The sequence below is a fragment of the Triplophysa rosa genome, linkage group LG10 (genome assembly GCF_024868665.1).
Source record: "Triplophysa rosa linkage group LG10, Trosa_1v2, whole genome shotgun sequence".
NCBI lineage: Eukaryota > Metazoa > Chordata > Actinopteri > Cypriniformes > Nemacheilidae > Triplophysa > Triplophysa rosa.
The window spans coordinates 5,623,604-5,651,291 of NC_079899.1; the positions used below are offsets into that span (position 1 = coordinate 5,623,604).

General features: G+C 45.7%; 1 protein-coding gene across 3 annotated transcripts in view; it reads right to left on the reverse strand.

The window, feature by feature from the left end:
- LOC130560499 (leucine-rich repeat and fibronectin type-III domain-containing protein 2) overlaps nucleotides 1–27,688 on the reverse strand; it is a 137,735-nt gene that overhangs the window by 73,546 nt on the left and 36,501 nt on the right. Inside the window, exon 1 of one of the 3 annotated variants that reach the window (XM_057344317.1) lies at nucleotides 19,198–21,366. The exons of 1 other annotated variant lie outside the window; for it this stretch is intronic. Coding sequence is in view for 1 of the 2 variants with exons in the window: in XM_057344315.1 (XP_057200298.1) it covers nucleotides 5,001–5,046 (46 nt within the window). In the remaining variant the exon portion in view is untranslated. Of the gene's footprint in view, nucleotides 1–5,000; nucleotides 5,645–19,197; nucleotides 21,367–27,688 lie in introns of those variants that run through there. One more of the 3 variants, XM_057344315.1, reaches the window with a different exon arrangement.

Genomic DNA, 27,688 nt, shown 5'->3' on the forward strand with positions numbered 1-27,688 from the left:
GCTCTCCCTCCAACTCCCCTTACTCTGTCTACATTGTTTGCATCCATTGTTCAAAACCTATAACTTGACCCTTGGCCTATTTATAGGCCTCTTCTAAACTCATGATTGGTTGGTGTTAAGTAAAGCAATGTGTGTTTGCACATGTGAGGAGTTAGTGTGAGGCACTGAAGAATTAGTGTGGCATTTTGATTGGTTGTGTTTGAAAAAGGAAATCAATATACTTCCTGTAAGATTTTTGTGTGTTACATAGAGAATTGTGTGTTGTGTTTTGCAAAAAGTGATTTATGAAACTGAAAACTGAGTCAAAGGTCGAGAATTAGTGTATGGTTTTGCCGATTTGGTGTGTGGTTCTGGTGTTTGAGTGTCAGGTTTCAGAAATTGTTTGACAAGTAAACATTTTGTGTGTAAGCAGTTGAAAAAAACTGTAAATAACAGAAAACGCATGATACAGATACAAAACAGTTAAAATGTTTAAAACGTACAAATATTCCAAGTGTACCGAGGTGAAACGATTTATTTATATGAGGAACAAACGCGCAAGCATTCACCATCTGCTGTCTCAAATCATCAAATCCTTAATAGTGAAATATCATTGGCTTTCGTCTGTCTCATGACAGACAGCGTCATTGCGTCAGCATTGAGTGTGAAATGCTATTGGCTCTCTTAACCGATTACGTCATTCTAATGTTCCGGTTTGTTTACAGATGTGTTGATGTCCGTAAAATAATAATAATGTCTTTTTAAAAAGATGCGTTGATGTCCGTTCCTGGAGTTCCTCAAACTAAGTTATCGCATGGCTTCAGTTCAGAAGGTTTGCAAAGCGACTTTGTTTGTAATACATTTACATTTAGTCATTTAGCGGACACTTTTATCCAAAGCGACTTACAAAGAGTTTAAGGAGAAATAAGCGATATGTCATACAGGAGCAATAATGCAATAGGTGCCAATACAAAGTTACTGGTTTCAACAAAAGCTAGACCACTACCTGTTGAGAGAAAGAGAGAGTTAGTGTTTTTTTTTTATTTGTCTGTCAAGTATTCACAAAAGAGATGGGTTTTAAGTAGTTTTTTGAATGTTGTGAGAGATGTGGTTGACCGGACCGAGTTAGGAAAAATGTTCCACCAGGAAGGAGTTGTGAATGTGAATGAGCGGGAAAGCGATTTACTGCCCTTATGGGAAGGCAGTACAAGACGCCGCTGGTTTGCTGAATGCAGGGATCTTTATGGGGTGTAGGAGTGTAGGAGGGTGTGAAAGTATGTCGGTGCAGATGCAGTGATAGTCCTGTAGGCAAGCATTAATGACTTGAATCTGATACGGGCTTCAACCGGTAGCCAGTGGAGAGAGATGAAAAGGGGAGTCACATGAGCCCTTTTGGGCTGTTGGAAGATGAGGCGTGCTGCTGCGTTCTGAACCAGCTGGAGCAGTTTGATAGCCTTTGCAGGAAGACCAGCAATGAGAGCATTGCAGTGTCCAACCTTGAGATTGCCAGGGCCTGGACAATGAGTTGTGCCGCATGCTCAGTGAGATAGGGTCTAACCTTTCTAATGCTGAATAAGGCATATCGGCACGACCACGTTGTCTTTGCAATGTGATCATTGAAGGACATTTCTTCATCAAATATGTCTCTGAGGTTCCTGGCCATTTTGGAAGGAGTGATTGTGGTATTGCCAAGTCGGATGGTGAGATTGTGTTGCACCGTGGGGTGTGCCGGAAACACGAGTAGTTCTGTCTTGGCCGGGTTCAGCTGGAGGTGATGCTCTTTCATCCAAGCCGAGATGTCCTCTAGGCAGGCTGTAATGCGAGCTGCTACAGTGGTATCATCTGGGTGAAACGAGATGTAGATCTGGGTGTTGTCAGCATAACAGTGATACGAGAAGCCATGTGCCCGTATGATTGGTCCCAAGGATGTCGTGTAGAAGGAAAAAAGCAGCGGTCCAAGCATCGATCCCTGAGGGACCCCAGTGATCATGTGGTGAGCAGTGGACAGCGAGCCCCTCCATGACACCCTGAAGGATCTGCCAGAGAGGTAGGATTTGAACCAGCAGAGAGGAGAGCCTGAGATTCCTAGAGATGACAGGGTTGCTAGCAGTATCTGGTGATTGACAGTGTCAAACGCTGCAGATAGATCTAGCAGAATCAGGACCGAGGATTTAGATTCCGCCTTGGATAGCCGCAGTGCTTCTGTGACCGATAGCAGTGCAGTCTCAGTGGAGTGGTTTGTTTTGAAGCCAGACTGCTTGTCATCCAGTAGTTTGTTCTGGGATAGGTAGGACGACACCTGGTTGAAAGCTGCCCTTTCAAGTGTTTTTGCAATAAATGGGAGGAGAGAGACAGGTCTGTAACTGTCGGTAGTAGAGGGGTCCAATGTGGGTTTCTTCAGTAGGGGCGTGGCCTGGGCCTGGGCCTGTTTGAATGTGGATGGAAAATACGTTTATATGTTTTGTTCATTTTATGGAATGAATACATGTGACTGTTGTAGGGTATGGTCGGATCAAAGTTTACCATCTGTGATAGTAAAACACAGTAACCTCTCAGCAGGACTACGACCAGGCACCAACAAGTCTGGCCAAATGTCCTATTCTCAACACCTTCATCACTGACCAGGACAGATTCGGATACTCTCCCCTAGACTTCAAAGGAGGTTCTTGGGGGAGGACAGGACTGTTCACCAAAGTGAGAAAAGCCATGTCGCCCCCAGGGACTGAGAACCTCAAATTCTTCCAAAAGAATGTCTATTTCTCTTTCCTTAGCCACAAAAGACTGGTTTAAAGTGTATACACATGAATCTCCACATTGTATGCTTGTCTCTATGTTATTCTTCTTCACCTATAACCTCAAAGGCATATGTGCTTAGTGGTATTCTGTGTATATTTACATTCTTGTCCAAACTACAGGTCAATGTAATTGTAACCCCTTCATGTTTCATATCTACGTGTTTCTATTTTCATGTCTTAGAATATGGTTTATAGCACAGTAATGAATTTTATACCATACTCATTTTATTCTATTCTAAGTCTATTCCTGCTCCAAACTCCCAGGCGACCATAAATGCAAATGAGTTAGTGTGCCGGACAAAGAAACATGTTTTCTCGCCCAAAACTATCTCATCACATTGGATCGCCCACCTTGGAGGGGCGTGACGCCCTCTGTGTTAAAACATCTGAACACGCAGGAAAGCTTGCTCTTTTGTGTATGTTCGTTCGCTTGTGTGTGTTCGCACTCGTGCGCGTTCGCTCGTTTGTCCTCTTTCAACCTCTCGAGACATGTCTCTTCTCAGAGACAGCTTCTTCCGGCAGTTTCGCTTCAGCTAAATCCGACGGACTCACGGCTTGCTCTGAACACATCAGGACCCTTTGATACGCGTGCCAGCACGTGTCCCGAGAAACAAAGAAGCCAATGCAAGTATCTGACCTATTGTTAACTAGTTGCGTATAAGCTTTGCCCGTTTTAAATAAGGAGATTTGTCCTTGATGGTTCGTGCAGATGTGAATAGCTGATTTAATACTGCCATTTTCTTTGCTTTATCTATTTCTTTCATTTTCTACTGTTTTACGTTTTTATGTTTGTTTGTTAATGTTTGGTTTGTGTTAGCTAGTTGATTTTAGTTCCCCCGTAGTGTAGATAAATAAACCGCATGTGTATCCACGCTCTAATTTTTTCTGTGTTTATTTATCACATATTAACGTCACTTAAACTGCTTGATTTCGTTAAGATTTCTGAAGTGGTACTGTACTACAGTAAGAATATTGTTTTTCCAGGCCAGGGGAGTAATATTTCTTAGAGTTGATGTACGATCTGCTGATCACTCGGTGGACGAGTGTATTTAGTTTTTCTTTGTTATTAGCTCTGCTGCATCAGGTAAAGTGTATAAAATAATTAATGGTTAATCACCATTAATTATTTGTAGGTTACTGTGTTTAAACTCATAGTTTCCCCGAAATGCACTACACTGTAATTTTACTTGTGTGTTGTGTTTAATGGTTGACAAGTGGTCAGATTTAGGGAAAGGGGTGGGATAGGGGTTAGGTGCTCTTAAAATATCTTTGAATCTTTGACATTGGTAATGTCAAGTTGTCATGACAAAGACACTGACAGGATATTATGTATTGCTTTATGTCAAGTTGTCATAACAAAGACAACTCAAACAATGTCATCTTTGCATTAAAAATGACATAAATCAGCGAATCACAGTTAATGACAGTTGTCATAAACATGCATAAAATCTTCTTCATATTATGAAGGTGTCATGTCAGTCTTATGAACACCCCTTGAAGTAAAGTGTTACCTAAACAACTAGTAGTTGAAAAAAATGGTATACTCTTAAAAATAAAGGCGATGCCATAGAAGAACCATTTTTGGTTCCACAAAGAACCATTCAGTCAAAGGTTCTTTAAAGAACCATCTCTTTCTTACAGTTTTATAATCTGAAGAAGCTTTTTTGTCACAAGGAACCTTTTGTGAAACAGAAAGGTTCTTCAGATGTTAAAGGTTCTTTATGGAACCAAAAGGTTCTTCTATGGATTTGAAGAACCTTTAGAAGCATATTTTTTAAGAATACTCCCTCCGAAAGCAGTACACTCCATATGAAAACAAACTATGCAAATAATGGAATAATGTAATTTACTTAACTTTAATTACATACTTGTTGTCTGCTCTGTGTTGTATTTTTTACATTATTATTTAGAGTCAGCTTTAGCAAAGGTAACAATTAAGCAAAGTTTATCACACAGTGATAAAAGAGAACAGTTTCAGAATCTGTGCACAAAAAAATGTTTACACTGTTGCACAGTGTGACTGACTAAATAAGGGAAAATGACAGAATAATTGCTATCATAAAATTTGTTTTGCAAATGCTTTTAGCAAGGGCTTCAGTATGTAACAGTCTTTTGACGCTCTCCCTAATCGGATACATATCACATGTACATTGTACACTATTAAAGACCATATCCCGTGGGATTTCCTGTCATAGCCGTGCTGCGCAGGCACCAGGTTCTACTCACCCACATCCTCGATAGATTTTAGCATGCCACCATTGAAGCAGTCCATAACTCTCTCTCTCTTTCCAAGCCCTGGGGGTTCAAGAACCAGGTCCTTCTCTTATCTGAGAATGCCAGACATCAACCCACAGCGAGCATCCCACGCACAGCCTCTCGACATGCCTCGGCATGACGGAACGGCACCCATATCACAACAGCAGCGAGAGACAGTGAAACCCCATTGAGGGTTTGAAAATGACAAAAACCTGCTTTTCCACTACATAAAAAAGCTTGGTAAAGTAGTGGGAGGAGTGGTCCACCTCCTACCTCCAATGTGGAAAAATGACATAAGCCCCCTACTTTGAGAGAGCATGTTATTCTTATGTGAAATGATTTATAGCTGTCACTCTGTGAGCTCCAGAGTTTCTCCGTATTAACAGTGAAGATGCAGATCAGGCAGACCTAAGAGCTCTATCCATCATTCCCTCTCTAACATATAACACCTCTGGCAAGAGACAACTCACATGAGGTTAGACTCAGACTGAGTGAATGAGGAATAACATAAAATTAAATAAGCAGTGTGAACGCCAGGCACAAGACATAAAGGAATAGTTCACTCAAAAATGAAAATTCTGTCATTTACTCACCCTCATGTTGTTCCAAACCTGGAAAAAATATATTTTGATGAATATGAGAAACCAAGCAGTTCCGCGGCACCATTGACTATCATAGTAGTAGTTTTTTTCCTACTATTTCAGTCAAATGTGCCCCAGAACTGTTTGATTACAAAGATTATCCTAAATATGTTCAGCAGAACAATGAAATGTAGGCCTACAGGTTTGGAACAAATTGAGGGTGAGTAAATGATGACAGAATTTTCATTTTTGGGTAAACTATTCATTTTAAGTACAAAATTGAAAATGCCTTTAAATTCTGTGGAAACGCAATTGTATTGTAGTATCCCAAAATCTGTCTGCAAGTCATATTAAAAACATACTAGATTACATACTATAAAACTAGAAAATATCCCTGATAGCACACATACATCTGGTTTACGTCTATTTGACGTCTGCATTTACATCTGCAAGACATCTACAATACATCGTTTGCTCATCTGCAATACGTCTCGGAGATGTCTGCTGTCAGACGTCATATAGACATCTAGAAGATGTCTGTAAGATGTTTATGATTTAGAATGGATGTACAACAGCTCTTTCTAAGATGTTTAGCAGATGTTTTTAAGCAGCAGATCTCCAGATCTTTAGCAGACGTATTACAGACGTTCAGACGTCTCCGAGACGTATTGCAGATGAGCAAACTATGTATTGCAGATGTCTTGCAGATGTAAATGCAGACGTCAAATAGACGTAAACCAGATGGATTGTGCTATCTGGGATACTATAAAAGATTTTTTCCCTGATGGCACGGGCATATTCCAAGATGACAATGCTAGGATTCCTCGGGCTCAAATAGTCAAAGAGACATCATTTTCACACATTGATTGGCCACCACCTTAGTCCAGACCTTAACCCCATTGAGAATCTTTGGGATGTGCTGGGGAAAACTTTGCACAGTGGTCCGACTCTCCCATCATCAATACAAGATCTTGTAGCAAAAATGTATGCAACTCTGGACGGGAATAAATGTTGTGACATTGCAGGAGCTTATCGAAACGATGCCACGGCGAATGCGTGCCGTAATCAAAGCTGAAGGCGGTCCAACAAAATATTAGAGTGTGTGACATTTTTTTTTGGATGGGCAGTGTATGAAGCCTAATAGGGTATACTAGCATTTAGCCTATAGATTAATTATAACTTTAAAAGGGCCATTCTTTTGCTGTTTTTGAAGCTTTGATTATGTTTTTTGGGTGTTTAACGGTGGATGTTCATGTTTATAGTTTCAAAAAACGCTTTATATTTCACATATTTCAAGTCAAATTTTCACCACTGTCACTCTTCTCACAAAAGGACGGGTTTTTTTCTGGTTTATATAAAGTCGCTCCTTCCTAAATGCTCTTATTAGTAAAGCTGACCAGGTCTGTCGTGATTGGTTCCCCGATTAGAGCGTGTGTCTGAAGGTGTCCCACCCACAACATATCAGCGAGCTTCCGCTTCTCAGGCTGTTGTGATTGGTCGGCCCCCCTCTCAGTGCACGTGTATTTATAAGCTTTGGCTTTTAGCAATAAACAGTAACAATGTCGTCAACTTCACTTCATCAATTAAACACATGCGGATCGATCGAAGTGTAACGGAGGTCTGCTAGTGCATGTGCAAATGTCAATCTTTGTTAGAGATCGCAATTTATTTTCCTACTATGGTGAGGGAAATGACACCAGAACGATTGGGTCAGACCGGTTATATTAATTAACACTAATAACAGAAGCGAATAGTTTTGCATTTTTATATTGGACATAAGTTGGATAATAAAACAAGCAGATTGACTAGGAGACATTTGCAAGCAGGACTTCAAAGGATGTTTCATAGAAGTGTTTTAGAGGTATGCGCGCACACACACACACACACACAATATCAGTGTATTGCACAGAACAGCTTTCACAGCCGATGTTAAAGTCATGGAAGCTGTTATTTGACCGTTGGTTATCTTAGAATGTGTGTAGCTGAATTCTTATTACCAGGTGTAGGACTGTGATGAAAGTGAAAGTAATTAAGCGCGCAGCTCAGTCAAATGTTTACAATCTCTGATAACCAAACACTACTCCAGCAGCTCTTCCTCTTCTCTAAGAAAGAACTCGCCCCTTTTTTGGCATATTCCTTTGGGCGGAGATTTTTCAAAAACTCGGAATAGTGACATAATTTACCTGTGAAGTAAAGGGCTGTAGTCCGATTCCAGCTGTTCTCTGTAGTCCTTGAAAAGCAAATTCTGTTAAAGACAATATCTCGCTTGGCATTGAACTTTGAGCTTTATCATTTTGTAGATATTGTTTATGCTCTAAAAGCAACATTACACAATAACTAAAGTTTGAAAATTGGCATCAAGGGGAATGGCCCCTTTAATAAATCGATTTCTGAGCTATATTTTATTCCATTTTTTACGTTCATTCAAACTGATCCACAAAGACATTTTGATTTTGGATGCTGGGAATCACAGATGTCATGCTGATCATGGGTAATGTTTTAAATGTATTTACCACATATATTCATTTTTATATTCAGTGATAATTCTGCCGGGAGACATGGGGTACGCTGCAACATAACTTTACACATTTGTATCTTTTATTGTTTACTTGATTGTTATGACAACGTGGATGACATATAGAATAGGATTTATGTGTTTAAATACATAAATAATACAATATTTGTAAACTGATTTGGATGGGTTCCTCATTGTAATAGTGAAAAAGATTATAGATGTTTATAGAACAAGCCATCCCAAAATACTTACATCCATAACCAGCCAGCTGTGCATTTTATCTACTAACTGCAACAAATTGCCTACAGCAAGAACAACCCACAAAAACATATGCAGCTGAGCTATTAAAGTTCCCCTGTAGTCAGTAATTGTACTACTCAAAACTAATCTTTGAGCATCAAAATAGCAGATGTAGAAGTTTATTTCATATTATAATACCTTTTTTAATGCCTTAAAATAGCTTAAATGTAACTACCCCTGCCTCATTTAGTAAATGCGGATCCAGTATTATCCAAATTATTTCCAGTCTCCACTCATGCCCTGTCCACACGAACACGGGTATTTTTAAAACTGTTGCTTTTTCTATGCAGTTTGGCCATTCGTCCACATGTAAACGCAGTACCTGGTCACTGAAACTGAACTTTTTTTGAAAACTCCTGCCATGGTGAAGATTGTTAGAAACTCCGGTTTCAGTGTTGTCATGTAGATGGCGAAACCGGAGTTTTGGTGTATGATGTTGGAACGTCTGCCGCTATCTCCTTTGTTTGACGTCAGATTCCAGGCTTCTCATTGGCCAACACGGCTTTATGGTTAGGGTTATATCACTACCTGTTGGTTTGGCATGCTCTTGACAGCGCTTCATAGCGTGTTTTTGCGTTTTCGAGTGGACACTTTTTTTTTTAAATGAAGAAGGAAATACTCTGTTTATAAAATTGCCCGTGTATGTATGGAATAGGCCTCAATCACACCATATCGGACAATACTGTAGCTATATATGTACGTAGATGCTGCGATGCACAGTCTTAGACATCTAGCTGCTAAGGCCTGTTTCACAAAGCACACATGAGCTGCGCGATAAGAACCCAAGTTGAAGCAGCAGTCTATATGAGCCATCCATCCATGAATATCTATTCCTCACTTGGTCAATTGTGTTTGTAATGTTGGTTTCAAACCACATTTATGACGCTGTCTTTGATAAACTGCTGTTTTATGTAGAAAATACTTAGCAATGGTGTTAAATTATGAATTTTCACATGGTTTGTCCTACAGCATATTAAAAACACAACGCTGACATACATTTTTTTTTAAAAACTTCATTCTAACAGGGGCACTAATGACATAAAGGAATACAGAGGGTAGGAGAACACTAAGGAATCATTAAGGGAGAAGAAAAAGTTTATAGGTTAAAGATGTAAAGGCATGCTAAAAGCTTTACTGTTTCTGACTTGTATGACATAAAATACTACGAGAGGGAAAACAACAATATTGTCCTATACATGCAAGTTTACAAATCACCTTCTTGACGAGCACAAATGAGATTCTTTCCACCAAGAGTCTGAGCCCCTTACTTCTTAATTAAGACTGTCTTAGACAAACAAAACATCCTTGGCATCTACAGCTGCTCAGCTTGTTATTCATTTTGTGCAGTGTGTATTTATGTAGCACAATTTGTTTATGTAATCTAGGCATTCCCATGTGAGGGATCTTATATAATTAACACTGCAGATTCTTGGTGACTGAGAATCCAGTGAAAATGGAAAAATCAAAGATCAAAATCAAAGATTACTCTAGATACATACAGTATGGCTAAGAATGACAGATTTCAAGTTTTAATATAATTTCTTTTATTACTTTTTTATTTCATACCCTGTTTTTTTAAGCTCTGAAATTACTCACCTATGTCACAGGGTTAAAGCATATATATAATTTAAGAATTGTGATTGTGTAAGATTAATAGAAATCTCCTGCAACCTGTATCTCTGGTTAAAGTAGATTAAAAACAGCATTTATGATACATAGAAAATGTTCACCAAATTATTCACCAAAAAAGTCAAAAATGTATGAGCAGTAAGATCATTCAGGACACACAAAAACGTTTTTCATTTTTTGTATTTTGCTCTTGCATGTACCTAACGTGTTCATTGTCAGCCAACAAAGACACTAGGCGGCAACTGTGGCATTTCTGGCACATTAGTTTCAAATAGATGCCTTTGTCACACTGATTTCCCCGCATAGAAAACGTATGGAGCATTCCGTAGATCAATGCTGCTCCTCCAGGGGAATTTTTGCATTGTGTGCAGTGCAGTGCAGTGAAGAAAAAATCAGCGGTGGCCTATTTCTGTGATTGTTTCTTCCCGAGCCATTTAACTGATGAGTGCTCTATTGGAGAGGAATTAAAAATGGAGGGAATTGTTTTCTCTGTTAGTGATTAATTACCACAGAAATAATTATCCCACAAAAACAGAGCAATCTCTTGGTAATAAGAAATGAAGCTTTGTTTGAGGGGTGACTAAGGGCATTTTAGCACAATTCGTGCTATAGTTGCAGAGGTTTGCTATAGGGTCAAGTTGAAAGCTTTAGATGATAGACAGTGCATCACTACATCAGTGCTGATCTGGGGAATGATATTGTACCTCTGGATATATATTCATAGGCTGAAAAATTAAAGACGTTTAATGAATGTAAATTAATCTAATTACACACGTTTTTCAGTTATAGTAGTCCTCCTATTCAAAAATCCCCTGATTGCTATAAGACTAAATAATGAATCAATAAGTTTAACACGCTTGTTTTCACTTAATATAATTGCATATAGTAATAGTAGTAAGTAAGTACCCAGAAGAGGACACTCAAAGACAAAAGCGTGTGCCAATTACTGTTTGTACCAGAATTGAGTACATGCATACTGAGTTGTAAGTTCTGCTCTCTGATTGTTTTATTTATGGGAATGACTGCTCTATTTCCTCCCCCATTCCTCTGGTGCATGAGGGTGAGCTTGACTTCTGTATTAAATATGGATGCAAGTATTCAAACAGTGGCCCTGGGGGCCAAAACACACAAACATCAGCATTGCAAATCCTAACCCTAAAATGACAATCCAACACAACAGACAGCACACAATATACACCCATAAAATAAGAGGAAATTCTTCAGACAGTTAGTATTTCTGTACTATTTCTTAACAGAGACATTATTTATAGCCAAACTGGGACAGAGAAATTAAATTCCACAGCTTTTATTTAACGTCACTATTGAAAAAAAGCCATTGCCTCTTCAGGGGCACATTCCCCCGTTAAGCCACCTGAGGTACCTTATCCATTACACCACACATGGAAACAATGAATTAGTGCCTAAATTGGAGATTTAATGGTTCGGGCTGGTTTTGGGGTCAGTTTAGCACTGGCTTGTGATATCTATTGTAATTGTACTGTTTTTTTATACATTTGTATTTTCATTCGTCTTTACATGATTACACATTTTGTGGATTTGCAGTTGGGTGAATTTTGCTATTCGTTTCTCTATGTCTTTCATGATTACTGTTACTGGTTAACAAGGTTTGCTAGTTTGCTTAGCAGTTTGCCATGCATGCGATTTTAGTTTCTTTAAGGACCATGTTAAAGTCCCAGTGAAATTAAAAATTACAATGCCTATTTTTTCATGAAATATTGCAGCGATACTTTATCAATGTGGGTCATTGTGGGAACATGACCAGAAAGGCAGGAGACAATGCTTGTAGTTCTATAAGAACTTTTATAATCAGACATAGACAATAGCTGACCCCAGGGGCCCCAGTCACAACTCAAGGATCAAACCAATTTAAATACATGGGGGGGATGGAAATCATAAACATAAGCAACTAAATAAACATAATTAACACACAAGTTCAAAGTATATTCTTTTACATCAATATCAGAATACAAATACGCAAACCATAAACAATAACAAAAACATTTACATAACATAAAACGTCTTGGTTACGGATGTAACCTCGGTTCCCTGATGGAGGGAACGAGACGTTGTGTCGAACTGACAGAATGGGGTTTGTCTTGAGAACCTATCATCTTCTTAGTATTTAGAAAAGGCCAATGAAAATTGGCGAATGAAATTTGCATGCCGGACTCCTCCCCGGATGTCCGGGTATAAGAGGGAAGCCGGCGTGCTCATTCATTCACCTTTGGTCTGAGGAGCCTTAAGCATCTTCCCCCGACCGCTGGGGTGGGTGGCCAGTGTTGTGGCATGAGGGACACAACGTCTCGTTCCCTCCATCAGGGAACCGAGGTTACATCCGTAACCAAGACGTTACCTTTCTGTCGGTCTCTCGACGTTGTGTCGAACCGACAGAATGGGGTTCCTATGTAAGACGCCACAGCACTGAGCCGCGTCACAATCTCTAGCGGAGCGACGTTGACTGGCCTGGGCGAGTCAGACGTATTTGCTAACGCTAAATTATGACCATCCAGTGGAGAGGAAGGGGGACCCAGAGCTTTACCACAAAGTTGGGAAGCCCCTGCCACTGGCCGTCACGGGCGGAGGCCTAGTTCTCTAAATGGCAAGAAGCCGCCCGGCACCGTAAGGGTCACTGGGTAAGCATTATTCCCCCCGGGGGAAAAATGCTGCAGAGACCATTACCAACCGTAGGGAGGAATTAGTGGAGACACCACATGGTCTCACCAACAGGGGAGAACTCATGGGAAAATGTGCAGACTGCAGGAGTTAACTGCAAGGTGGGAGTCCGCCTAGGGAGGTCATGGGTTGCCGAGGTCGGAACCATTCATGAGGATGCATCAGATGGAACAGCCCACGGAGGGGGGGTTACCACGTCTGGAGAACTAGGTCCGGTTAGAGCTATGTGGGAGATAACTCAACTGTTCCCCGGCCTAAGGGGGCAGGGCTGCTCTGCCCAGCCTGCCCCGAGGAAGGTGCTAGTGATGGATAAAATGCCTGTTCTTTACCCAGTGGGGGAAAGAGGGGAGGCGTAATAGCCGCTGATCCCCCTAAGGAAGGGGGAAGGGCTTTCGCAGGCATACGCCCTACCGGCTGCCGGTCCTACACCTTGCCAGGATGCGGGCTGACACCGGTTCCGCGCGTAGGTATTAGAACCTCACTGAGTCATTGGGCATAGCCCAACCCGCAGCTCTGCAGATGTCTGCTAGAGAGGCGCCCTGAGCCAGTGCCCATGAGGAGTGTGCCTCACTCCCAATGGGCAGGTGCGAATTGTGATCGGTATGCCCTAATGAGGGCATCCACGATCCAGTGCGCCAGCCTCTGTTTGGAGACAGCCCTCCCTTCTGCTGACCTCCGAAACAGACAAAGAGCTGCTCAGAGCTTCTGGGCTCTGCGTGCGGTCCAAGTAGAGGCGCAGTGCGCGTACTGGACACAACACGAAAAGGTTGGGTCTTCCTCCCCGGTGGGGAGCGCCTGCAGGTTCACCACCTGGTCTCAAAGAGTGGTGGAAACTTTGAGCACGTAGCCGGGGCGGGGTCTCAAGATAACGTGAGAATCCCGGCCCCGAGTTCTAGGCAATCTGTGGACATGGGGGGTGCTTGCAGATCCCACACCCTCTTGGAGGTGAGCGCCATCAGGACTGAGAAAGAGCGGCAACCCCGAGAGGCTTGAAGGAGGCGGGGCCTCTTGAGGCCCGCCACCTAGGTCGCAAGAGGGTGCGGAGCGCGGATAAGGTGGTCACCCTCTCGTGCCCATTAGGAACCTAATGACCAGGTCATGCTGTCCCAGAGGCTACCCAGCACTTGGGTCATGATGAGCGGCCGTAGCGGCTACATACATTCCCAGTGTGGAGGGGGAGAGGTTACTCCCCAGTCTCTCTTGAGGATGGGACAGCTCGAACCCGACCGAGCAACTCCGCGGGTCTTCTCGCCGAGAAGAGCACCAGGACGAGAAGAGGAGCCACTTATGGGTGTATAGCTGCCCAGTGGCCGAAGCCCTAGCCTGAGTGACGTCCCAACCAGACCGGGGGTGGGTCACTCAGGATCTCCTCGTCCCGTCCAGACATGGAGACCAGGTTCTGCCTGGGATGCCGTAACGTGCCCCTTTTCTAGGGGGAGCGGCCAGGGGGGAGTTGTTGTCAGAGCCTTAGCTCCGAGAACCAAGTCCTGGTTAGGCCAAAGGGGCGTAACTAGTACCACTTGATGCTCCTCTTCCCTGGCCTTGCACAGGACCTGTGCAATGAGGCTCACTGGGGGGAAGCGTACTTCCGCTTGTCCTGCGGCCAGCTGTGCGCAAGGGCATCCGTGCCAAGGGTTGCCTCGGACAGGGAGTACCAAAGCGGACAATGGGTGGAGTCCGGGGAGGCAACAGGACCACCTGTGCTGCTCCCAAATGAGCCGGCTGCGCGGGGATGGATCTCCACTCTCCGCAAGGCATCGACTGACGAGAGAGCGCATCGGCTGTCTGGTTCAGGACACCTGGGATGTGTGTGGCTCGCAGGGAACTGATCACCTGCTGACTCCAGAGGAGGAGGCGCCGGGCGAGTCATGTTAGCTGCCGTGAGCGAATGCCGGTGTATCCAACCGGACCAGCACGTGCTTGCCCTGCACGAGAGGTAGTAGCCTCCTCAATGCAAGTAGCACAACCAACAACTCTAGGCAGTTGAAATGCCAAAGCAGGCGGGGGCCCGTCCACCGCCCCGACACTGCGTGCCCGTTGCACACGGCACCCCAATCCTACAGGGAGGTATCCCTAAGGGGACCCCTGTCCGCAAGAAGGTCATGGGAGACCAGGGGGTTAGGGTGTGTCGGCAGAAAAGCGTGATGACCATACGCCTGCTGCCGGTGTGCCACGCTCTCCAAGGAACTTGACTCTGTAGCCAGTGTTGGAAGCGGTCGTATGTGCATCGACCCGAGGGGGACCACCCCCGCCGAGGATGCCATGTATCCCAGGAGCCTCTGAAATTGTTTCAGGGGGACCGCTGACCAAGACGGATCATCTTCCCTAGCTAGCCTGACAGTCTGGGAAGCTGGACAGGCTCCCAGAAATGAGACAGGCGGACTAAAGGTACGATCTGTTTCATCGTCCCCCTGGGGGGTGGTTCGATGGCTAGCCGTACGGATTCCTTGCCGGGGGAGGTCCCCCGGGGAGGAGATCGGCTCTGCTGTTTTTCCTGCCTGGCGACTGCGCAGCTCAACGCACTGTCTGACTGAGAGTGCTGAGGGCTGGTGTTTATACTCGACATTGACTTCCCAGCGATGTGGCTGGGGTCGGGCCCAATGGTAGCCTCGATCCCCCTGAGGTCTTCCCATGTGGGCCGCTTCGCCGCGGCTGCTGATGGGGCGATGGTCTCCTCTTCGCTGTCTCCTCCAGGGGGACCGCCTGAGAGGGGGGCGCCAGAGCTGGAGGGCGTCGAAGAGGACCAGGGCTGCTGGGAAGCAGACCTGCTTCTTTACTGTCGAGAACCCTCCAGGGGAGGCCGCGTGCGGGTCTCGCGCCCCCGACGGGCGGGGGGTGAGCGGGGCCGCTGCAGCTCGACAGTAACACCAACCAGCCCCACCTTGCGAGACGGGTGCGTCGAGATAGCAGACCTTCTCGGCGTTACTCATCTGTGCAAGGATCGGCCAGAGGAGTTTCTCATGGACCACAAGTGTGGACATCGTCTGACCCAGGGCCCGCGTGGTCACCTTGGTCGCCCGTAGAGCGAGGTCGGTGGCGGCGCGGAGTTCCTGCATAAGCGCTGGGCCGGTCTTACCTTCGGGGAGCTCTCTCAACGCCCTTGCCTGGCAGGAGCCATAGCATAGAGAGAGGAGGCAGCTTGGTCTGCCGCAATGTAAGCTCTCGACACCAGAGATGCCGAGACCCCACATGCTTTGGACGGGAGTCTAGGTCGAGCCCCATCCCCAGGTGGCCGCCGCCTACGGGCACGAGTGCACCGTGGCGGCATACTCCACCTTGGGGACATTGACGTATCCTCTAGCTGTCCCAACCTCGAGGAAAGAGAGGGTGACAGAACTTTGTTTGACGTGAAACGTGCCGGAAAGGGGGCGTTTCCAGGTCTTACTAAGTTCCTCATGCACTTCTGGTAAACACGGCACTGAGGGCGGGTGCGGCTTGGAGCCACGCTCAAACCCGAGGCGCCATGTAGCCAGTCGCTCACAGTAATCCTCATATCACCCTCGCTGCTTGCCGTAGCGGATGGCAGGGCCGTAGTCCTGCCGCCACGGAACGGGGAGCAAACGAGGTGGTGGCTGAGTCCCGTGGCAACACAGCCACCCGTGACGCAACGTCTGAATCGTCACCGCCCACAGTGCGGGCAGGACGTATCCACAACGTCTGCCCCAGCGTACTGGAAGCAGGCATCATGTCCGTCCCCCTCCTCGATGAGTGTGTTGCACCCATGAGAACAGCGGGACAAGCCACGCTGGAGAAATTTGCTCTTTTAGAAAAGGAAATTTGCTCGAACACCTCCGGAACTGCCGAGACGCCCAGGGGAGAGTCACTGCAGGAAGGGACCGTCCGCTGTACCACGTCGAAGATTCCAGCAGCAAAATGATCACCAAAGATCGTAGAGAAGCTCATCAGATGCGTAGGCTCTGAAGAACAAAAGGTGAATGAATGAGCACGCCGGCTTCCCTCTTATACCCAGACATCCGGGGAGGAGTCCGGCATGCAAATTTCATTCACCAATTTTCATTGGCCTTTTCTAAATACTCAGAAGATGATAGGTTCTCAAGACAAACTCCATTCTGTTGGTTCGACACAACGTCGAGAGACCGACAGAAAGGGAACAAACAATAACCCCCCTACAAACATAATAAATGAACCAAGCCTACATTACCCATAATCATCTGAGATAGAATAAAAAGGGAAACAGGAAGGCCGCACACCCTCTTAAACCCCGGCCCCGGAACCATGCTGCAGCCATGAACCCAGAGACAAAAGGTATGATAATAAATACAACTTCTACATAAAGTAAAGAAATTAAAAGACTGGTGTCTTTCTTCCAATACAATGTGCATCTTAAACTAGAAAAATAACCAAAAACATTTCCAAAAAATTAACCACACAAAGATGTATACAAAAGAATATAAACTTAACCACAAATTACTGAGGGTATTTATGAAATCTTCACAGTCATTTTGTGTGCCCTCATAATCTTTAGTTACAATCTGAAAATGCGCTTCCTTCCAGTAATGACTATCCATCGTAAATGACGTTTGATATACAGCTTGGGCAGAGCACCCATTAAGTCCCCCCCTTCAACTGTCAGTCTGCTCCAGTTCCATTTCAAAATTCAACGGCTGTTTTTATACATCCAATCAAATTGCAGAGAAAGACGCCCACTATTTTTCTAAATTCCATTTCACCGGGAAATGCGTCAAAACACGGAAGAAAAAACGATCGCAACTTCCGGTTCACGGGGACTTTAATACCCAATGCTGGCCAGTTCATGTCTTCGTTCAAATTGAATGAAAATCCACTATTTTGTTCACTTTTACAGAATTTAAACCAACTTAATTAATCTTCAGACTGGTGACCATCCAAATTAGGTTAACATGCCAATCAGGTTAGAGTGTAGGCTCTAAATTGCCCACAGGAGTGTGTGTGAATTTTAGCCCTGTGATGTTTCTATTACCTTATGGCAAGCTCACACTACGTGATGTAGAGAATTTAGCATAAGCCAAATGGTCGGAATCATTGAAAGAAGAGCCATAAACCCCCTTTCTCCTGGTTTCTTGATACGATCATCAAAAGACCAGAGTCAAAACCTCTCACTGAGAGTGTTGATAACCTTTTGTTTCTCTGTTGGATATTTTACGACTCCTAAGCTTCAAAGCAGAGGGGAGAAGTCTCTCGGTCTAATCTGAAACTTGGCTAACCAGAGAAACTTCTCTGACAAATAGGAACGTGTGATTCAATTGTCCTTTTCTATAAATATATATACAGTATAAATATCTAGGTTATATGTTGTCGCTCTTGCCATTTTTAAATAATCTGTAATTGTTAAATAGGCAAGTTAATTCAGGCTTTGTTCGTATTCGTACCGCCGAATGAATCATGTCTTGATGCACTTCAAACCTTAGCATATTTGATATATAAATGTTTGTCTTTACAATTCCTCCTTGTTTATATACATTGTGTGACCATAGAACACTTTCTTTTCATTATGTTATAATTGGAACGATATCTCATAAAGATGCAAATTAGCTGTTGAGTGGACAAAGAACCTCTTCCCTGCTCAACTCTGATTGGTCGATTCAAACTCAGGTGGGTATGCCCTCCTCCTCATGAGGTTAAATATCGAGCCTGCTTTGAAAACTTTTTCTTCGTGTCTTCCTCTCTTCTCTTCTGTGCTAAAACTTGTTTTGTGGTGTCTCTTCGGAGACTCCCCCCCCACTGGGGGAGAAGGAACACTGGACTCTGCTGCCACGTGGCCGATCACGAGGCCCGCAAATTTCGGCAGGACTTGCCTTCTGAAACTTTTTAAACAATTCCATCTCTGCACGCGCATACGGATTGGTCCAGAACAGAGCTTGCAAGTATCCGTTTCTATTTATAGAATAGCTGCATTAAGTCTGTGCCTCTTTGTTAAAGATGATTTTTATTGGTGTTCAGAAATCGCTGCCATTCCCATGCTCTCTCTCTCTCTCTCTCTCTCTCTCTCTATGTCTTTCTCTCTGTCTTTCTCAGCGCTTCCTAGTGCATTTGTGTTTCATGTATTTGTTTGTTTTATGCGATCGTCATTGTTTTGTTTACCATGTAGAGTAAAGTTTAATAAACAACCATGTGGCAGAAGGGGCGTGGTTCAGAGAAGCCTGCAGCAGGAGAGAGAGTGAAGAGACGAGCGGTGAGTGAGTGTGGCAAGCGTAAATGAGAAACACCTGTGTCTCGTTCCAGCAATTGGCGTGGGGAGCCATAAATAACAACGAGGCAGCATTCCAAGAGGAGTGAGACACGGGCTACAACTGGCAGAGCAACCTCGGTGAACGGAGAGCTAAGAACGAAAGAGAAAAGCTCGAAGCAGAGAAGGACTTTAACTATTGAGACGATAGTGTTTGAGTGTGTGCGCAGGCAGCGCTACGGAGAGACTTGTGAGAAATAAAGACTGTCAGTTGTAGCTTACCTGATTCCAGCCTCTTCCTTCCTGTACAAGCATCGATCGTGTTACAGTGGTGCCGAAACCCGGGATGGAAGGAAGCAGGCGTGCCACGGCCAGTGGGATGAATCCGCCGACCTCACCATTTGCGGAGGTGATTACATCACTCGCGGTCCTCCATAGGGAACAACACCAGGCCCTTTTACAGCTGCGGCAGGACCAGGATGAACGGTTCCAAGTCATCATGCAGGCCCAGCAGGAGGACCGCGAGATGTTCCGGAGCTGGATGCACCGGGAGATTCAGACGGGGGTTCACGCCGAACGGACCGCGCCGAACCATGGGCTCCTACAGAAAATGGGCCCGCAGGACGATCCAGAAGCCTTTCTCGAGCTGTACGAGCGGACGGCTAAGACAAGTGGTTATCCGACGGAGCAGTGGGCTATACGGCTGATACCCTTGCTGTCCGGAGAGGCCCAAGTGGCGGCGCAACAATTACTCAACTCTCAACTCAACTTTATTTATATAGCGCTTTTACAATTTTCATTGTTACAAAGCAGCTGTACATGAGACACATTGACTACAAGCAAAACAATCAAAGTTGTACCTGCAAAAACAAGAAAAGGTTGAAAACACAGAAGACAGACACACCCACACACAAAACACTCCACACACACAACACGCACACGCACCAACACACACAGACACAGAGACACACACACACACACACACACACACACACACACACACACGTACGTACACAGACAAGTACGCACACACACACACGCTCAGTGAGAGCACACATTTAGGATAAAGGAGAGAGAAGCACAGGTCAAATATAACAGATAATAAATTCCTATATGCAATATTAATTAAGTAAAACTTTAAGATTCTAAAGCAGCCCCCCCGGTCAGGCAGATAGTGCAAAAACAGTATGCAAACGGTGGCGAGGAACCCAAAACTCTAATCGAGAAAAAAAACCTCAGGAGAACCCAGGCCCAACCAGGGGATTCCAGTTCCCCTCTGGCAAAAGCTGCTGCCTCTGCACAAGCTCCAGAGAACTTGCACAACAAGGCTAAATAAAATAAATAAACTTAATAATAAAATAAATTATAGTTTAAGATTATCATTAATAATCTAATAGCATTTGAAGTTTTGTGGTGAAGACATGTCAAGAGACCGCGTCCTTCTTTATCCAGCTCTATCATCTCAGCTCTTGTCAGGTCCCCACTTCCCATTCTCCGCTCTACCATCAGGTCAGGCCATGAACTGCATCCTGCTCGCTGTGGTAACCTTGGAACAATGAGACAAGACTGGCTGAGAGTAGAGTACTGTTCTGTACTCTTTGATGCAACAAGTACATCAGTTGTGTTTTTGGTTCCGGTTGATCTAACTAATGCAGCCTAAACCCTCTGAAGATTTATATTATGGAAGAGTAGTGTATGCAAGATTAAAAAGATGCGTCTTTAGTCTAGATTTAAACTGACAGAGTGTGTCTGCCTCCCGGACAGTGCAGGGAAGACTATTCCAAAGTTTAGGCGCTAGATAGGAAAAGGATCTACCACCTGCACTTGATTTTGAAATTCTAGGTATTACCAACTGACAGGACGCCTGAGAGCGTAATGCACGTGAAGGACTGTAATACAAAAGGAGTTCATTCAAGTACTGAGGAGCTAAACCATGTAAGGCTTTATAGGTAATAAGCAAGATTTTAAAGTTAACGCGATGCTTTATAGGTAACCAGTGCAAGGTTGACAGAACCGGGCTAATATGTTCATACTTTTTTGTACGTGTAAGAACTCGAGCTGCCGCGTTTTGGACCAATTGGAGTTTTTGTAATAAGCCTGCAGGGCAACCACCTAACAGTGCATTACAGTAATCTAGTCTTGATGTCATGAATGCATGAATTAACTTCTCTGCATCTGACATTGACAGCATATGACGTAGTTTAGATATATTCTTAAGATGGAAAAACGCAATTTTACAGGTGTTGGCGACGTGGCTCTCAAATGACAGATTACTATCTAATAGAACGCCAAGATTCTTTGCTGACGACGAGGGTTTTATGGAACATCCGTCAATAGTTAAACAGTATTCTTGGTTGTTACTTATATTACCCCCGGAGAATCTCCTGTTGTATACTGAGCTAAAAAAAACCATCCTCCAGAGTGTCGGCCGGAGCCCAGAGCAACACCGCCAGCGTTTTCGGTCGTTGGGATTGGCAGAAACCGGCCGGCCCTTCCTGTTAGCTCAGCAGCTCCGGCACTCCTGCCGCAAGTGGCTATTGGCTGAGGGAAGCGACGTCGGAACCATCATAGATAAGGTGGTACTGGAACAATTTACATCATGCCTACCCCGGAGGATGGCGGGGTGGGTCCAGTGCCACCGGCCGACGTCGCTGGACTCAGCCATCCAGTTGGCGGAGGACCACTTGGTCACGTGCCCTGGAATCGGTGAGCGCCTACCATCAGTGTCTCTCTCCTCGCCACCCACCCGACCCGTCCCAGCCCCGCGGACCCGTCCACCCACCTCAAGCAGGGACCATCTTCGCGGACGAGGAGGCTACGGAGCTGGACCGATCGGGGGAGAAGGAGCCGTGGCCGGAAGACCAAAGGGACCGGAAACGGCCAGTTCCACCCACTCCCCGGCTGCCTCACCCTCCCCACGCCAAGCCGCTGCCCCACTCCCTGCCGCCAGGGTGGCGGGAAGGTCTGGGCCGGTCTGTTGGCGTTGTGGGGACCCGGACCACTTCATAAACCGGTGTCCAATGATGGAAGTGGGAACGTTGATCTGGGTCCCTGACGCGCCACGGGCTGCCCCTGGTCCGGCTGGCCGGTACCAAATACCCGTGAGTATTGGGGGGGTACCTACCAGGCTTTGGTGGATTCAGGTTGTAACCAAACCTCCATCCACCATACTCTGGTTCTACCCGCGACATTGGGTAACAGCCGCGAGGTTAAGGTAAGGTGTATGCACGGGGATGCGGTGAAGTACCCACTAATGGTACTGCCCATTAAATTTAGGAGAAAAAAACATAGTGTGGAGGTGGCGGTTAGGCCTCACCTCCGACATCCGCTAATTCTGGGGATGAATTTGCCAGATTTTTCTGAATTACTGGGGGTACTATGTGCGGATGTCTCTTGGGGTAAAAAGAAGCGAGGGAGGGGAGGTTGTGTACAGGTGGGCAGTACGGAGCTGGATCCGGCGGGGCCGGCTCCAGGGGGAACACGCGAAATTGAGAGGTGGGTCCTCTCGGATCGCGATGACTTTCCCCTGGAGCAGGCCCAGGATGCGACGCTGAAACGGGTGTTTGAGCAGGTCGCATCCATCGACGGGCAACCGGTTCAGCCCACCCGTCCACTCTCCTACCCATATTTCGCTATCAAGAATAATCGGTTATATCGAGTGACCCAAGACACTCAAACCAAAGAAGATATAACCCAGTTGTTGATTCTAAAGAACCGCCGGGAAATGCTTTTCCAGGCGGCTCACAGTAATCCGATGGCAGGACATTTGGGCCAGGGCAATACACTCAGTCGCCTCATGGCCCGATTCTTTTGGCCGGGCATTCACGACAACGTGCGCAGGTGGTGCGCGTCTTGCCGGGAATGTCAGTTGGTGAACCCACCGGCCACCCCAAAAGCGCCATTGCGCCCTCTCCCACTGATGCAGGTCCCCTTCAAGAGAATTGGGATGGACCTCATCGGGCCATTAGAGCGATCTGCACAGGGCTACCGTTTTGCATTGGTTCTGGTGGACTATGCAACACGGTATCCCGAAGCAGTGCCTCTCCGCAGCATCTCTGCAAAGAGTGTGGCAGAGGTGCTGTTTCGCATCATCTCCCGGGTGGGGATCCCCCGCGAGATCCTCACAAACCAAGGCACGGCATTCATGTCACGTACGTTACGCGAACTCTACGAATTATTGGGCATTAAATCGGTTCGCACCAGCGTCTTCCACCCACAAACAGACGGGCTGGTGGAACGATTTAATCGCACATTGAAAACCATGATTCGTAAGTTCGTGCATGAGGACGCCAAAAATTGGGATAAGTGGTTAGAGCCTCTCTTGTTTGCAGTACGGGAGGTCCCCCAAGCCTCCACGGGGTTTTCCCCCTTCGAGCTCCTTTATGGGCGTCAACCCCGAGGGGTTTTAGATGTCCTGAAGGAGACTTGGGAGGACGGACCTTCGTCTAGCAAAAATGAAATTCAGTTTGTCTTGGACCTGAGAGCAAAACTCCAGACACTGGGGAGGCTATCTCTGGAGAATTTGCTACAGGCCCAGGACAAACAGAGCCGTCTGTATAACAGGGGCTCTAACCTGAGAAAATTCACGCCGGGAGAGAAAGTGCTTGTATTGCTCCCAACGTCTTCCTCCAAATTACTTGCAAAGAGGCAAGGGCCCTTCGAGGTCACACAGCAAGTTGGCGATCTCGATTATGAGGTTATCCGGTCAGATAGAGAGGGGCACGTCAAATATACCAACTCAACCTCCTGAAAAAGTGGAGCGAGGAGGAGGCAGTGATGCTGGCGACGGTGGTGTCCGCAGAGGAGGATCTCGGGCCAGAGGCAAATGTTAAAACGCAATCCATTGCCCTGGCCCCAGGGGGAGATCACCTCTCACCCTTGCAGCTCACCGACCTGGCCCGCTTACAAGCGGAGTTTGCCGACGTGTTCTCTCCCCTGCCGGGCCGGACGAACCTCATACAGCACCATGTCGAAACGGAGCCTGGGGTAGTGGTACGTAGTAGACCCTACCGGTTACCTGAACACAAAAAAGGTGGTTCAGGCAGAATTAGAGGCCATGTTAGATTTGGGGGTAATAGAAGAGTCCAGCAGTGACTGGGCGAGCCCGATAGTTTTGGTGCCCAAAACCGACGGCTCGGTTAGGTTCTGCGTGGACTACCACAAGGTTAATGCCGTGTCGAAATTCGACGCTTGCCCAATGCCCCGGGTAGACGAATTGCTGGACCGGCTGGGTGCTGCTCACTTTTATTCAACACTGGATTTAACAAAAGGATACTGGCAGATCCCCCTAACACCAGTATCCAAAGAAAAGACAGCCTTCACCACGCCGTTCGGATTACACCAATTCGTGACACTTCCTTTCGGATTGTTTGGAGCTCCAGCCACCTTCCAGCATCTCATTGACCGTATCCTCCGACCTCATGCGACATATGCCGCTGCCTATCTGGATGACATCATCATCCACAGCAATGATTGGCAGCGGCATATGGAGCATCTGAGGGCGGTCCTGAGGTCGCTGAGGGAGGCCAGGCTCACGGCTAATCCGAAGAAGTGTGCGATTGGGCGGGTGGAGGTCAAGTATCTGGGCTTCCACTTGGGTCACGGGCAGGTGGGTCCCCAAATTAATAAGACGGCAGCGATTGCTGCCTGCCCGAGGCCGAAGACCAAAAAGGAGGTGAGGCAGTTCCTGGGGTTGGCGGGATATTACAGAAGGTTTGTACCTAAATATTCGGAGCTCACCAACCCGCTGACTGATCTCACTAAAAAGGAAGCGCCAGATATGGTCCAGTGGACGAAGCGGTGCCAGCAGGCCTTTAACCAAGTGAAGGTTGCTCTGTGCGGCGGACCGCTCCTACACTCTCCTAACTGCTCTCTCCCTTTCCCTGCAGACCGACGCGTCGGACAGAGGGCTGGGTGCAGTCCTGTCCCAGGAGGTGGAGGGTGAGGAACGACCGGTGCTGTACCTCAGCCGCAAGCTCTCAAAGACGGAAGCGAGGTACAGCACCATTGAGAAGGAATGCCTGGCCATCAGGTAGGCCGTCCTCACCCTCAGATATTACCTCGTGGGGCGGGAATTCACCCTCTGTTCACCCACTGTCCGACTTCCTCTCCCGCCAAGGGGGGGGGGGGAGGCTGCAGGCCGGATGGCTCCCCGGCCTGAGTCGGGCAGTGGGGGTATGTGGCAGAAGGGGCGTGGTTCAGCGAAGTCTGCAGCGGGAGAGAGAGTGAAGAGACGAGCGGTGAGAGAGTGCGGCAAGCGTAAATGAGAAACACCTGTGTCTCATTCCAGCAATTGGCGTGGGGAGCCATAAATAACAACGAGGCAGCATTCCAAGAGGAGTGAGACACGGGCTACAACTGGCAGAGCAACCTCGGTGAACGGAGAGCTGAGAACGACGGAGAAAAGCTCGAAGCAGAGAAGGACTTTAACTATTGAGACGATAGTGTTTGAGTGTGTGCGCAGGCAGCGCTACGGAGAGACTTGTGAGAAATAAAGACTGTCAGTTGTAGCTTACCTGATTCCAGCCTCTTCCTTCCTGCACAAGCATCGATCTTGTTACAAACCATACATATTCATTTGTGATGGGTTTTCTGTATTCACGCTCACAAGCTTGGTCCCTTTTACTGTGTTTCGATTTACGCTACCTTTGCTCTGAATCCTGTTTGGTAAAGTCACGTTACTTATGGCCATGAGATAACGTAAAGTATATAATATCATTGAGGCATTCGCTGGACGAATGCATACAAGTATTGTTATGCTTTATATTAGTAATCAGAGACCCTAAATATGTATATTTGATCACGATTATTATACGTATTTTCCTTTGAGCTAAACTAATAGCTTGACTGAAATTGATGTTTTAAATAACTAATTTCATGGATATGATCTTGAAAGATCTGGTGGAGAACCATATTTGGTGAGCTTTGCTCATCAATATAATAACGTTAGCTAAAACCGCTACATAATTGGTGGAGGGAATGCGGGCGCAGTTTTAAACCTTGTTTTGTGAGCGGAACTCAGTGACTATTCATGTGTGTTTCTATGGGTGTTTATTGAAACCGAATACTCTTTTAAATGACACTTTATGTAAGAATGAAGGTGTGGACCCACCCACCTATCCTTGGCAGACTCTTGAGCTTCTCGCAGAGAAAACCTCAGCCTCTGTCAAAGATTTAGTTACAATATAAAGATGAAGAAATCTCTTTATAGCGCACTATACTATTATTTAACCGCCCTAAATTGAGTGAAGAAATCCTCTTTTAGCGCGAAGAAGGTAGAGCGAGACTCAAACTCGCTCCCTTAAGTTACTGCGCCGAAACAGCCTCTGTGACCTATTTAGGAAAAGTCCAATGTACTGTTAATGATGGTTAAGTTAACTGCAATTTAATGTGGACCCTATAAAATGAAGAAATCTTTTATAGAGAGTCCCGATATCGTTTGACCGCCCTAATCTGAGCGAAGAAATCCTCTTGTTAGCGCGAAGGAAATAGTGGAGCGAATTTCCTCCCTATTTCGTGTACGGCCGAATTATGTGTAAATTGGATTTTGAAGCATTGCGTGTTCCAGTGTTTTCATCTAAAACACACCACTTCCCGAAGTTTAACCATTAGACTAGCTACCTAATGCGTGCTTTCTCGTTTTCTCTTTGAGTAGACGAGGCGAAAGGATACTGTTTTACTGTATATGTACTTTACTGTACATTGTATAGTTAAACAGTAGATGACGACCGTTTAAAGGGGAGTGTGATAAAAATCTTGATCAAGTTTTTTTGTTTGTTTTTATGTTACGGTCGGCAAAGAATCCCGACCGAGTACACAAAAAACTTTCAGGACGGTGAAGAAATCCCGTTAGTCAGTTATAGTGTAGTATTGTGTGTCTATTGTGTGTGTAGGTTGAAAAGCCATGTACCCGTGTTCAGGTAAACTGACGTGAGCCATTAGAACTGCGATCAAATTACACTCGTCGCCATAGCACATGCGTGTTAATGTAAGTGTGATTCCACATAGAATGTGGAACCGGAAGTCCGGCAGAAGACATATTACCGTCTACTAACACTAGAGGTCAGTTTGTCTTAAAGTGTCTAACACTTCTCCTGTCTCATCTCTGCCCGACTTCCCCCCTTTGCTCGGGCAACGCTATCTAGTGTGAAGTCTCATTCAGTCTCTCCTTTTGTTTGATTTTATGATTTCATTATTCTGCTATTTCACCATTTACTTTATTTGAGAATATTTATTATTTGTTATTATATACAAACTATAATGATAATTAATATTATTCCATTACTGTTTTGATGATTTAATTTTTATTTGAATTACTTCTCAGCGTTTCTTACATTTTCTCCCATGCAGTTAGAATTGTATTTGATGATTGTGGCAAGGTGGGCGTGGTTCAGCGAAGTCTGCAGCAGGAGAGGGAGTGAGGAGACGAGCGGTGAGTGAGTGGCGCTCGCACAAATAATGAACACCTGTGCCTTGTTCCAGTAACTGGCGTGGAGAGGCTTAAAAGCAGCAAGGCAGAGACAGTCGGGGAGAGAGACCGGAGCTGACGGCTGGAGGCGAGAGGATTCGAGCGAGTGAGCGGAGGATTGTGAGCGGGAAGCTCTGACCGTAAAAAGACTGTTCTTGCCCTAAAGTGAAGGGGTTTTGATTTAGGCGCGTACAGCGCTCATTAATAAAGTACTTAGTCGTCAGCTCTACCCTGATTCCAGCCTCTTCCTTCCGGTTCCTTTGAAGTCTTGTTACACTGGTGCCGAAACCCGGGATGGAAGGAAGT